Source organism: Parasteatoda tepidariorum, chromosome 1 (assembly GCF_982258835.1).
Source record: "Parasteatoda tepidariorum strain Cologne lab strain chromosome 1, Ptep-v5.0, whole genome shotgun sequence".
NCBI lineage: Eukaryota > Metazoa > Arthropoda > Arachnida > Araneae > Theridiidae > Parasteatoda > Parasteatoda tepidariorum.
Window position 1 is genome coordinate 54,957,457 of NC_141755.1, and position 15,006 is coordinate 54,972,462.

A 15,006-nucleotide genomic window follows, 5' to 3' on the forward strand; every position below is an offset into this window, starting at 1 on the left:
ATTCAGAAAATTACTCATTTAGAAATTGAAGCTTAAGAATTGGAAAAGGTTAACAGTTTTCTTTATTAAGTATAAATTAAAAACAACAACAAACCCTGAAATATACAAAAAGAATTACACTCGCCAATAAATGTTTTTATGGTCTGAAGGAATTTCTAAAATCTGACTTTATTAAGCTGAGAACTAAACTGCTTGTTCACAAGAGTCTTGTAAGATCTATCTTTACATATATATGGCATCGACTTTGGAGACTATTTAGAGAAATAGTTTAAGAAGTATACTTGGAGGGGTTCAAGTAAATGGTTCATGAAGAAGAAGTAATTTAGAGCTTTACAATGTTTTAAAAGAACTTGATGTTGTAATGTTCATCAAAATCCAGTGTATTAAATAGGCTGACCAACTGGCAATAATGCATAGAAATCGATGCTGTAAGAAAGTCTTTTTGGTAAAGCCCTTAGGAAAAAGATAGACCTCCACTAAAATGGATCGACTGTGTTGATAATGACCTAAGCATTCTTAGGGTTCAGAACTGGAGAGTTATCGCCAGATCTAGAGATGCCTGGTGAAAACTTCTGGAGAAGGCCAGGGCTTACCCAGGGCTGTCAAATCACTGAAGAAGAAGCGGTTGAAAGTTTGGATTCCTAAATGTTAATTTCATTTTTTTGCTTATTTCGCCCTGTCCTTGGAACTATTTACGGGAATCAAAAATTTTTGCAAGTAATTATAAAACTCATTTATTTAAAGATAATTCGATGTAAAAAAAACTATTTTTTATAATTATTTATTGCTTTTTATTATTTAATTTATTTATGGTAAAAAAAATAATTTAAAGTGCAAGGTATACGAATTTTTATATTACGTAAAACTTTCGTGGCACAATTTTAAAAGACAAGTTGCAAAATTTAAATGAAATCGGTCCAATAATTTTGGAAAAATGAAATTCTAAAGATGAAATTTTGTTTTTACTCGGTCGATTTGCTTAAATTTCGCTACTTACCACTTGAAACCACCACAATTTAATGTCAAATAAAATGATCTAAACCTTACTATTCAAAAGTTTTTCGACCATCAATAAATTATACAATAAAAACAATAAATAATATTAAAAAAATCAATTTTGTATAAAATTATCTTTAAATAAACAAGATTTAGAATTTTGTAGGAAAAAATTTGTGGTTATTGGATCCAATGGGTTAAGGGATTCAAATCCACTTTCCTGATTTTACTATCGTGAGCATATTTTCCAGTTTGCGGTTATCTCCGAATTGTGAGAGTCCAGAATCCGAATTCATTGAGTAAAAAAAGGTACAGTCTGAGATGTTTACATCGAATGCGGTTTCCGCACTTCAGATTACCGCCGAGAGAAAAAGGAAACCTGAATGGTGATTTTTTTGCGGAAAAATATTTTTCACCAATTGAGCCTCATATTACCCCGACGATAACGATTGGAGGTGCTGCAATCGCATTCGGTGTGAATTCTCCTAGGAAAATAACGTTTCAAAATTAAAAAAGAATCCATAACTTAAAATTTCGCCAGCTCAAATTATTTAGCAAATTTATGATTAGCTCCTTGAACCATTACAATTGAAAAATGTATGTTATTGTGTAACATATCATATATCATTAGATCAAAAGTTGTGTTGAGAACATTTAGGGTTCAGAACTGGACAGTAATTGCCAGATCTAGAGATGCGCTTTTTTATTTTGTGCACTTTACAGTGAACCAAAAAAAAAAAAAAAAAAAGCAGACAACCCTGAATAACTTTTGATCTAATGCTTGGATCTTTACGTTCTAGGAATCAATCTTAATGGTTCAGGGGGTGACCTCAAATATATTAATTAATTAGTGCAGACGATATTTTAAGTTTCGAAATCAGACACAAAACGTACTTTATCTGAATAAACATACCTTTTTCCATGGTTTCGGATTTCTGACCCCCCCCCCCCCAAAAAAAAGGAGGTAGCCGTAACCTTGGAAATATGGTCCTTATAGTTTGGTCAAGGAGAGATCCGAAGCTTGGACCCCTTAATGTTAATTTTACTTTTTGCGTATTTCGCCAGATCTCGAGACATTTTTATGCGAAAAACTATTTTTCACACAATTATAAAATCAGTTTATTCAAAAATAATTCGATATAAAAAGAAGAAATCGGTTGTATAGTTTTTGTGAAATTGAATTTCCGACTTTTTAGAACGTGAAGATCCGATCATAAGATCAAAAGTTATTCAGGTTGTTCCCTCTTTTTTTTTTTGTAGCGCACTTTACGGGTAAAATATCGTTCATAGCCTATATCTATCGTTTTAAAATTCAACGACTTTATAAAATATAGTTTCACTTGATGTTTACCAACCAATTTTATGAATCTAATATTCTTTTAAATTGTAATGATCTATAGCTTTTCAGAGTATTCTCATAAAAGTATCAATGTTATTTTTTTCATGAAAATAAAAATAAAAAAATTATTCGAAGTTTCAGTTAAATATTCTTTTTCAGAAACCCTATGTATGCCAATTTGCAGGGTGTGGTAAGAGATATACAGATCCAAGTTCCCTGAGAAAGCATGTGAAAAAAAGTCATCCAGATAAAAAGGAACCAGACAGAAAAAAAGTAAATATCTTCACAAATTTTTATTATTTGAGCATTTTCAGCAACATTAAAATTACTGCTGCTTCCTAAAACAAATAAATAAATAAATAATTAATTAATATATTATGGTTGGCATGAATATCTTGATTATAATTTAGAGTATCTTTGTAATAGTCGATAAACAAAAGAATCATGCAATCTTCAAAACAAACAGAAAACGATTGTTTATATTACTTAAAAAATGAAGTGCCATTTACAATGGAACCAATTATTCAATTTTTAAAAAAGTTTAATTTTTAAAAAAACAATTTAAAAAAAACTATGTTTGTTGAGTGCCACATCACAAGTTACACATTTTAAAACATTTATTAGTTTACTAAATGAATCTCCAATTCACTGATAAGTCGATTCACGGATTCATTTTCTTTCTTCCCTCGTTCCATTCATATACTCGCTCTGACGGTCATTCCCTTATTCGTTCACATTATTTATTTTCAAAATGAATGATCGTCATAATTACAGTTTGCCTACGGTAAGAACTCCCCTCGCTACAAAGTCTGAGGCCGTTTGAGGCTCTTCACTCCAGGGCAAACACAACCCAGCAAAAACAAATCTGTAGGTCCAGCACCACAAAACTGCTGGTTGCCAGCAGCTAAAGCGACGGGTCTGTGCCGGGACTAAGTCACCTTCAACTGTACTAAAGTTAATGGCTGGCCTCTTGCCGACCCAGCAATGCTGGCCTACCTTTGGCCAGTAGTATTCAACCCAGCATTCGTCGTCTAAAAAGCGTAGGGGGAGTGATTGCCAGACATTTTCCAGCAGAGGTTAGCTTCCAGCATTTTCCAACAGAGGACAGGTTAGTTTCCGGAACCAAAACCTTTCCTAAGCAATGACCCCACACCCCTACTTGAAATAGTTATATCTCGTTACCATAGTCACCGCTACTGATCCAGACGAATGGCTAGGGGAGTTCTTACTTTAGAAAAGCTATACAGGGCCTTAGTGATTCGTTATTCAAAAATATATTCATTATTCAAAAATGTACAAAATGTAACTGCAGAACACGTATTTAAAGCAACCCTGATTTGCATGTTCACAGTAGCGTTAAACTTATGCACCAAACGCGATATTTGAATAGACGACATCTTTTAGTTGTATAAAGAAGCCTAACAAATTTAGTTTATTTAGCACAACTCCTTCTTGGTGATCGAATTTTTTTTTTCGTCAAATAAATAATGTATCGATTAACAGTTATCTCTCAGGGAGTAAACTTTTGATAAGTTAAAAATTTTAACGAAAATAATAAAACATTTCGATTTAATACAAATTAAAAAAAACTGAGAAACTATTATTTGTATGCTATTGCTTCACAGTATAATAAGTGTATTGTTTAGAACAGCTTAAGAATCCAAATCATTTTGTTAAAAAGGAAATTTCCTTTCAGAGAAATTGAGTTAAGTTATTCCTTAAAATTTTGTTAGAATCCCCTTGCCGTAAATCGTCAATTCTTATATATATATAATTGTAATTTTTTTAAAAAATATATCTAATTTTATTTGAATAAATATTTATTGAAAATAGTGCATTTTAGCATCCAAATAGAGTATCGGTGCAGCCATCTAGTGTGGCAGAAACTAGACGTCCAAATTAATATGACCAACGTTATCTCACCCATTGTGGTGGTCCTGAAAGAGTGGATACCACCTCTGGAGAACGCACTAGTGGTCTGCTCATCGGGAAGACTGATTGTGCAACTCATTGATGGAAATTTTGAAAAAATAAAAATATTTAATTAAATAAAATTCCAGCTCAATAACCCGAATTGAAACTAAACTAGATAGTTCTATTTCCGTGTTTATTTTTCCTCGTCCACCTTTGCCATGGTTAGGTGTTGTGTCCTCACTCGGCAGGGTAATTGAATTTTCACGCGATTTAAAACAAAACATTTTGCAATAGGGAGATGATCCAAAGAATTTTCATTTTTATTTTAGATCAGAAGTACAGTTGAAGAACTTGATCCAAAAGATTTGGATGAATGTTTAGTAATACATTCTATTAAACCAGTGACTGTATATGACGCTTCACCACCAGAACGGACAGACAGTGGTTTAGGTAGATCTCCAAGGAGTTCTCAACCCGGTTCTTCCTCGGACCACTATCCGGGTATTCAAATTCATTTTTTTTTTAATTAAACTGAACTTATTAAAGATTCTTTTTTTTTGTCTTTGGATGCATCTAAAATAAAAATTTCTGTTTTGCAAAAAGATAGAGTTCATACAAATCTGAATGATTGGATCTTAAAGATTATTTAAGAAATAAGTGTTGTTAAAAAATATAATGAATGATTTTTACCGGATTCTTAGTTAACGCATAGCTGTCAAATTGTACGGATGTTTGGAAACATTTTACAAAGGTATTAGAAAGACAGTTTAAGAAGGAAGAATTTGCTAAAAATTAGGTCACTTCTCCATGATTTTGTTGCATAACTAATAGCTCTCATACAGGGATTGGACAAAGTAATGAAAACACTTCTATTCTAACACATTTTTTGAGCTTTCTCAAAAAATACCGAGAGAATCATTTTATAAATATTTAGGTTATGAGATTTCTAATACTTATCAATGAAATTTAAAGCTTTTAGAAGTTTGAGGGACAGACGATCAAACGGTAAATATTGTTTTTGATCACCTTATACCAAAACATGTAGCAATAAATTTGTAACTCGTAAAAATTTCTTAGGCTATTACATGCCATAATTGCGCAAAATTTCGTAAGCCTAGCTTAAATATTTATGGAGATATGGACATTTTTATAAGAAAAACTAATCCCTTAAACCTCCAAACTTCATTTATAAATATGAGAAATCGTATGATCTAGACTTCTAAATTTATAAAATATTTAAGTATTTCTTGAGAAATATGAAAAAATGAGTTAGTATAGAAGTGTTTCCATAATTTTGTCCATCCCCTGCTAGTATGTTTGTGCTAGTTGTTTACTAATATGTTTGTGTAATTGATTTGTTTTGATAGTTTTATTTTAAAAAAAAAAATATCATCTTTGGAAAAAGTGTGGTATGCCACTATATTGTTCTGAACTCATCAAATTAATTTGCTAAGAGTAATTGAAAAAGAGATAGTGTATCGAGCATAGGATAACTTAACACTCCTAATAGTTAGCTGCTCGTATCGAGCATGTGCATAATGGAATTAATAAAAATGGTTTACAGCAATAAATTGATAGCAAAAAGTGAATTGTTACAGTCAATTTGATTCTTGAAAAACAAAAATATGATTGTCTGCTCTAAAAGTGGTCGCAGCATCATATTAAATTTTAATGTGTGTAAAAAAAAATAATGTGCTAGCTCTCTACTTTAAACTGACAGACAAAGATTTTAATTTAATTTAAATCCAACAAAATATTTCATTTTTCGACATCTCTGTATTTTAAAAATAACATTGTTCGCATTTTTAAAACTGAATATAATTACTTTTGCTGTAGTTAACACACATTAAAATTCCAGGTCAGATCCAGGTAAATCTTTCCATCGATAAGTATATGCAAAATATAAAAGTTTTCCCACAACTATTAAAATTTCAATAGGGAGCTACGACAACGTATCAAGTTTACAGAACTTCCAACAATTTAACCCAATCGCACAAACTTTTTACTTGTGTACTTTTTTAAAAAAATATAAAAACTGGTACATAAATTGATTCGTTTTTCAAATTAATTTGGGGGAAACAAAGACAGTTGCGTACTAAAATACATTTATAATAACATAATTATATTTTTATATGAAAATATGCATATGAAATTCTAAAAGTACGCTTTTCAGAACGTACTTCTTGCATAACAGAAAGTGTTGATCAAACGCAACGTGGACAAAAAAATTTATTAATTAGTCTAGAATTTTTTTTCACTAAAAATGGAAACAACAGCTATACACCAAAGTTACCACGACGCCAAAACCCAGCCCAAAGATGTTTTTGGTGCTGTGAAACGCATGTTCTTTTACACTACTTGGTGCAAAGTAGCCGCCGCTAACCATCATGTTTGTTATATTTAGTTACTCTAAAATCTGCAATTACAGTAAGATTACGGTATGGTATTTTTACGAGACAATATAAAGTAAGTATCAGAAATTTAGGTTACATACATACACTAATTCTTAAAATAAAATGAGTTTGTAAATCAAACATAAGCATAGCGAAGAGAATATTGAGACAGATTGGAATTAGGCTTACCAGAGCAGTAGCAGATAGAAATTATACATAATGAAATTATTTTACACACTTTACAGAAACTTGAAAATTAAAATATAATTATTGCACATTACACAGATAAAACATATTTTTAATGGCGAACTTAAGATCCTGCAGATGAAAAGCACTATTGAAAACAACCGCAAACATTCGTCAACTCGTTATCGATTATAAACAGATTATTTACACATGTATTACAGATGAAATCAAAACAAGCCAAAATTGGAGTTTTCGAAATCGAAAACATAATTAACGTATGGTGTAAAGGCAAGTGATGTCGGTGTAAAATTTTACATTTTCGGTGTTTCGAGCTTTCATACATCCTTTAAATTGTATATGAACTCTCGATTTGGTGTGAAGAAAAGTGTTCCTTCACACAACTTCTAAGGTTGTTCAACCATTGAATTCGGAGAGATGATATTACAACACATATTTTACAGTGTATGTACAGCAAATTTGGTGCGGTTTTGTTCAGAATTGCATATTTGTTTAAGGTACATACACACTTACATATAAGTACTCTGCTTTATTTTACATAGATTCGACAATTCATATTAAATTTACCCTACCTACTATTTGTCCTTACTATAAATTATAGCTGGAACTGCCTTTTTCATTAATTTTTTTGCTGTTTTTTTATAATCGAAAAATGCAATTTTTCCCCCGGCATCAAAAATTAGTTTTTATAACATTTTATAATTTACACTTTTTTATGCACATACAAGGTGATGAAAAATTATCAAACTTCAGCACGAAATAACATCTAAAAATATAAGATCATTAAGTATGACATGTAAATAAAACATAGATTTCATGCATGTAATTCTTCAAACGTTATTTCATAACTTGTTTTCTTGTATGCTTCCATTTTAACTCCATATTGCTCAAATGTCTTCATAATTTTGCTGTTGTTCTAATTGCTTTCTTATCTATATATAATGTATATATAGTTTCTGGGAGTGTTTGTGCTTTTTACGTGTTATTACACGTGTGTGTTCAATTTGTTCCAACGGATATAAAACTTCTTAAGTTTGCGTGTTATCTATAAGCAGCATAACTTAGTATTATTCTATTAAGGTTACACACATGTTAAAATTTAGGAGCTTTTTCTGCCCTCTAAGAGTTTTAAAGTTTTTGAGGACAATCGATGAAATTCGAAGACTGCTCGCAAGATTTGGGGACATTTGGTCACCTTAGTTAATGTACTATGAAATCGGCATAATTTATTTTTGTTCTAATTTTTTAGCCTCCACTTTAAAACTAATAATATTCTCTGTATTCTTACTCGTTCTCCATTATTTTTATTGAAAGTAATAAAAAATTACATAGTCACAAACAGCTGCTACTCATGTACTACTTATTTAAAATTCACAAGCAATAGCGTTACATTTATTTTTATACTTTTTAAATACAATATTTAACAAATAAAAATTTAACAGCTTGTAAGATATGTGAAAGAATTAAGGCAACGATTGAAAGTCACTCGGTTTATCATGCTATGACGAACATGAAATACACCAAACAAAAAAACTTGATAACTCTTTAATCTTTATTACACTTTAAGCCAATATTATTGTGATAAGTGATCTATAAATAATTTCCGTCATTTCGCACGTGTAAATGTTCTTTTTTTTTATTTATTCACTCATTCAACACACCAAGAAAAAATTATTTAACAAACAATAATTAATGGTATTTTTTGCAGGACTTGTTTATTCCAATGAAACCCATGGAACAAGTTCTCAAACATCCCCATCTAGTCAGCATAGCAGTCCACCAGGTCAAATTGACAGGTAATTTTATTTAATGAATTAGAATCTTAATTTTACAAAGGCCTTTCTATCAAGTACTGTAAAACCATGCGACAACCATCTATATCATAAAGGTTGCGACAAGCTTTTAAGGGAAGTAAGGCCCATTAAAAATATGAAGAATTTCAAGGAAACTCATGACCGGGCATCCCATCGTATGCCGCTAGGGGAGCTTTACTAATATGAACACATTGTTCGTGTGTCTTTAAACCGGTACTTTTATTAGTGTAAAATTGCAAAATTTCTTGCAAATATTTTTCTAATAAATACTATAGAAAATAGGCTCCGAAATAGCTGTTTTATCTTAATTTAATGATTTGGCGACCTTCTCAAGTCAGCCGCCAAATAATTAAATTACGATAAAAGAGCTATACTGAACCTATTTAAATTCAATTTTCGAGGATAACTATTAGAAAACATAAAATTAAGTTAATTCAGATAAATAAAAGTACTAGCAGCGTATGATGACTTTTCCAGTCACGCGTTACTATAAACAATTCTTTATCATTATAATGTTTCCTAGAAGTTAGTAGCAATATTTAAGCGGGATACCCAATGTGTGTATGTATGTAAGTATGTATATATATATATATAAATATAACACAATAACTAAACACAAAAAGGGGGGGGGGATGAGGAAAAAAAAATTAAAAGTTTCATTTACTGCGCATAAGCTGTAAGTATCTAGAATTTATAAAATAAGTTCAAAATTTAGATAAAACATGGAACAAATTATAGAAAAATTTAAAAAAATATTAAAATAAAATAACATAATTTTTTTTAAAAAATGCAATAAAAATCCGGGAGGAAAAAAGATATAACCTTTTCATCAGCTCCTCGACTTTGAATATAGCTATGGTAAAAAATTCGCCACTATAGTACATTTCTATCTTTTTCTATACCCCCACATGACTGTATAACGCGCTAAAACATTGTATCGTACAGTGTCGAAATATTTTAATTAACCCATCTGTTAGAATAAATACTTCAGCTAATTTCCCAACTCTAGCATTTAGTTATATTTTACGTAACAAAAAATAGTAAGTATTTTAATTCCTAAAAGTAAATTCTTTATTCCTGAAACAACTCTTGCCGTTGATTAGTTAATCCATAGTTTACATTAACTGACAATGAATATCTTTTAGGTACTAAATTCCGAACACATTATACTTTTATATGATCTGATAGTGTTTTAATTATTACTTAACAAAGCTTATTTATTTACTTTTACATTTTATTAAATGTTTGGAAATAGTTCGAACAATCTTATATTTATTTTCAGTTTATTCAATATTATAAATGGTTTAAATTCAAAATTTTTATAACCTATGTTATTTATTAACAGGGATAAATTACCTCCTAATAACAATAGTTTAAGAGTACCAATTCTTCCACCGATAGCACCATCTCCTGTTCAGCAACAACTAAGTTTTCCAAGTTTGAAATCACCGACGATGAGCATTTCGCCAAATTTTGCCAGAGGTATGGTATAATTTTATATTTTATGGCAATAAATTGTATCTACGTGATTACAGTTCACAATTACTAAAAATTCAAATAAATAGTTTCAAAATTAACCTATGAATTCCGTTTTTTTTTCAGGCTTAATATAAATCATTGTTAAAATGAAGGGAGTAGGCACATTAGGGCTTAAAAAGTTATGTTTGTTTGAGTCAAAAAAAATCAAATCGATATCCATGTTTGACGAATCACTAATAAGGAAATCAGGCTTAAAAACATCAAAATTAATTTCAATTGCCTGATGAAACTTGAAGCTGTTTTTAATTGTAGTAGCTTAACATTTTTCTCAGTTTTCACCTTCAATCTAACTTATTTAAGTGTTTTCAACCTTACCTCAACAATAAAAATTCATCAGGTATTGATAACGTTCGAGTTTGTTACACAGACTGTGCTTTTTTCCCTCTTCGCTTGCTATATTTTTATAACCGTCGTTGAACAGCCGACCTAATATTTTTGGTTTAGGACTACTATTGTTCATCTCCGTAGTCTTGTAATTTTGAACCCAATCCAGGAGACATCCTGGATCAAGAGTATTGGGAGTAATAAATACAAATTAAACACAACAAAACATTAACTTATTGGTCACCTGCTTCGGTTGTTGTGGTTGTAGTTCATTTACGTCGCACTGGAGCTGCACAATGGGCTATTGGCGACGGTCTGGGAAACATCCCTGAGGATGATCCGAAGACATGCATCACAATTTTGATCCTCTGCAGAGGAGATGGCACTCCCGTTTCGGTAGCCTGACGACCTGCAAGCGAAGTCGAGCACTTTACAGTAGAACAGTTTAACGAGGATCAAAACCGCGCACCCTCGGTCCCTACGCAGACTGATCCAAGTGGTCACCCACCCGCACACTGACCTCAGCCATCGATGCTTGACTTCGGTGATCTGCTTGGAACCGTGTCTTAACGATCAGTCACCTGCTTCGGAGTTCGCCGTACCCGATCATAAATTATAATTAAATTTAATTCAGCATCAATCAAATTTTGACGGAATTTGAGTAAAATATACAAGTTATATACAACGAAATATAAAAGATTTTCGAGACGAACTTTCCCCCTCCCCAAGCACCAGAAAAGGAGGGGTTTCCATGCTGTCATTACTGCGTTAAGGATAAACCAAAGTGTAACAACCTGTATATCAAATTAGGGTACTTTTTCTAGAAAGATTAAAATGTGCAGTAAATAAATAGGGGTTTTTGTTTAAGATTTTGCAGCTGTCCGCATCCGTTAAGAAGTAAGATTTAGGGGGGGGGAGTTTAGTACTACCATTGAATGCATATTTTAAAAACATTTCTCAAGTATTTTTAGATTTTTGATCTGGTGCATACTTCACGAGATATGTGATAGTTTCCACACGTTTTGGACAACCTGTAAACAATACAGTGCAGAACCCGTTATCCGGAAAACCAAAAAACCGGAACGAAATTCAATAAATTTTCCCGCCGTTTTTTTAAAAAAAATTTATTTTCCTCGTAAGATTTCAGGATTTTTCGTTCTTTTTAGAAAGATGTTTACCTTACCATCATTTTGGAAATAATCATTAGTGTATTACTTCATCGTTTTTTCTTCTTTTTAAGATTATTTCCAAATATTTTTTTAGTTGGGTTTAACAATAAAAAAAACGGTTTTTTGTAGCGATTCAGATAACCGGAAAAATCAGTTATCCGGAATAGCGATGGTCCCGATAATCGGTTCCCTACTGTACATATAATTATCAGTTTCATCTAATTTACCATCGTATTATATATTTAAATGACTATAGCCAGATGTTTGCTTCCTTTAACAGTTACACCGTCATCAGGATCTAATTTGTCCCGAAACTCTTCCAGTTTGTTACATAGACCGAGAATTGCGAATGAAGCTGTGTTTGGTAATATTCAAAACATGAACAGTTGTTCGAATAGCCCGAATCCTAGGATTCCAGAATCATACGCATCTTCAATGAGACAACAGAGCAGGTACGATAGACACAAAGCTTTGATTTTGTAATCTTATTGTTTACTTGATTTCAGATTCTGATTTTTTGCCAGATTTAAATTTCAAACCGTTATAATTACAAAAGAAAAATACAATCTGCCTAATTTACCACTTTTAGAAATACTAGTCGTATCCCATCAAAATTTGAAAGTTAAATTCTTACGGAAGCCTACATGATATGAGTTCCCCGATAATGTTGTGTTGATGAAAGAGATATTGTTCTAAATTTAAAGAAATCGAATCTTTATGGGATGTTTAACTAATTTACTTTAAATAAAAATAAACAAAGTAAATTTCAAATGTAAATATAGTAAACTTCTAATTAATTGTGGATGGCACATCAACGGTGGATAAACGATTTGCGTGTATAATCCGCAAATTGGTCAAAAAATGTCACCCACCTATGTACGGTTTATGATGTTAAAACAACTGTTTCGATTAGGGTTTTTTTTAAACAGCATTTTAACAAACAAAATATCTTAAAAAATATAAGAAACTAATATGGATTATCTACAGCGCTGATCAAAATATCACAGGGCAGAATCCTGAACAGACAAAAACTTACGCAACAGTATTTTATCTCAAGTCAACAAATTACTTTAGGATTAGGACATAAAACCCTACAAACAAAATAAACTAGCAGCATTTAAAACACATTTACCATAGTATTTAGGGCACGCAAAATTAATCCTGTAAATATACTACAGGTAATCCATCAATTAATAATCTGGAGTCAGTAATTTTATTTTAGTTGTAAACCGAACCCTAGGCTTGCATTTAGAAATATATGGTTTTTAAAGCATTTATATTCTATTCATTGAACATCAAAGTTATTTGAAACATATGAACCAAGTCTAAAGACAGAGAGGTTTTACGAATGACATGATTTTATATAGGGTAAAAGTTATTGAAAAAATTTTCTTATTAATTTGACTTGCACTTTGTTTTTAAACAAAGTGCAAGTCAAATTAATAAGAAAATTTGTTTTTAAACAAAGTGCAAGTCAAATTAATAAGAAAATTTGTTTTTAAACAAATCAATTCTGAAAATGTACATTTTTAGGTTTATCAATGTAATAGTACTTTACCTGTTTTTAAATAAACAAATATATTTTTTTCAGAGACTGCTCTTGATGAACTTCCAGACAAGCCCTACCTAGTAAAACATTTTGTAGAAAAACCAATATGGGATCAAGATTTTCATGAAAAAAGTAGAACATCTGACTATTGTACATAACAAATAGAGAGCTTTGTACAGTTCACTTTTTTTTTTTAATTTAACATTTCGAAAATAAAAATATATATTAAATAAATAAATATAGCTTTAACTCTTTTAATTAACCATATTTTTAATCATCTTATTTCAAACTTAGTATGTCGTAAAATTCTACTAGATGATGCAAAGGGAAGGTTTTTTTTAAAAATTATATATACATAGCGTTAAACTTCCGACCCAATTCTGAGTTCATGACTATTAATGTTCTCGGTACCCTTGTATTCTGAACCTGATCTAAGAAAGAAGAACTCCTGGATCAAGCACTGGGACAAACTAGGTTTCATGGTAAAGATTTTAATGGAATTAACCCACACTTTTACATGCAGAGGAAAACCACACACACCCCACACAGTTAGCTTGAGAGAAAGAGGATTTTAACCCATGATCAGTTTACCACCGAAGATATGTAAACATGCCCTTATGTATAAAAAGTACAAAACGTTGCTTTCTATACATAAAGAATCTCTTAAATTATTTATCTTGTACTTGCTTTCATTAGAAATGTGATTGCTGAACCAATATATTATTTTGAAATTCCTAGAAACTTTATGGTTAGAAAGTCTTGCCTTCAAATGATACTGTTTTTTTTCTCAATGTGAAATTTTCTTTGTTGATATTTTTCTTCCTTATATAGAAGATTATTTCTGTTCAATTATTAAAATTAGCCGGGCTGGAAGTCCAAAGGCTAAGAATTAAGGACTGAATGGCCTTCAAATGTAAGGAGGCCGATTCTCCAATAGGAGCAATTTGTAATGTACGGTACAGACAAAGATTAAAAGATACACAATTAATTGTTGATAGTTTTAGTAACTTGATTTTAGCAACTTGAGCGAAGAAAGAAACATTTTTAAGCCAAGATATTTTTGTAAAAAAAAATTAAATAAAAATTTTTTCTTTTTTTTTTTTTTAAACTAAAAAGGGATGAAAATAGTCTAAATATGGAAAATTGTTAAGTAATAGCTAAATACGAGGATTCTCCCTCTAAAAACAGTAAAGTAAGATACAGTGATGAAGGGAGGGAAATGGGGAACATTTCACATATTAATCTAACATGGAACTTTTTCACGTCATCAAATCAAGGGTAATTGTAGCCAACAACGGAAATAGATTAAGGTAATTTCAAGGCAGTGAATAGTTCTCCTTATGAAATTAAGGGCAAATGCTGCCCAAGAGATGATTTTCCAGAGTTTGAATCACTTGAAGAAGAAGAAAGTTTTTCATTTGTTTTGAAAAATAAGATTTTTTTTATTTTATTTATTAAATGGATGTTGGTTGCTCAAAAAAGAAAATAACTTCGTAACTAATATTTACATTTACTTCCTCCCTCAATAAACGTGTTTAATTACATTCTTGATTGGTATTTATACGATACTAATGTGATGGGTGCAAGATAGATTAAAAAATAATATATATTTCACACAAAAATTTCGTTTAATTAATTTAGTATCCTTTGTGCTACTAGCTAATCACAAGAATTTTTTGCATAAAAATACTTCCCAACATAAGGTAAATATCGAAGAGAAAATTTTTCATCCTAAAACAAAACTTTCTTATAATTATAAATATTC

General features: G+C 30.8%; 1 protein-coding gene and 1 long non-coding RNA gene across 2 annotated transcripts in view; one reads left to right on the forward strand and one right to left on the reverse strand.

Annotated features, from left to right (window-relative positions):
• LOC107455606 (uncharacterized) overlaps positions 1-13,479 on the forward strand; it is a 56,749-nt gene extending 43,270 nt beyond the window's left edge. Inside the window, exons 6-11 of the mRNA XM_016073231.5 lie at positions 2,495-2,608; positions 4,579-4,750; positions 8,555-8,642; positions 10,006-10,142; positions 11,973-12,144; positions 13,284-13,479. Of these exons, the coding sequence (XP_015928717.1) occupies positions 2,495-2,608; positions 4,579-4,750; positions 8,555-8,642; positions 10,006-10,142; positions 11,973-12,144; positions 13,284-13,296 (696 nt within the window). The 3' untranslated portion in view covers positions 13,297-13,479. The remainder of the gene's footprint in view (positions 1-2,494; positions 2,609-4,578; positions 4,751-8,554; positions 8,643-10,005; positions 10,143-11,972; positions 12,145-13,283) is intronic.
• LOC147816457 (uncharacterized) lies at positions 2,614-13,315 on the reverse strand. Its single transcript, XR_015433811.1, has 2 exons — positions 13,251-13,315; positions 2,614-2,673 (listed from the first exon to the last, which is right to left on the reverse strand). It is a non-coding gene; the product is annotated as an uncharacterized LOC147816457 (long non-coding RNA).
• Positions 13,480-15,006: the final 1,527 nt, after the last annotated feature.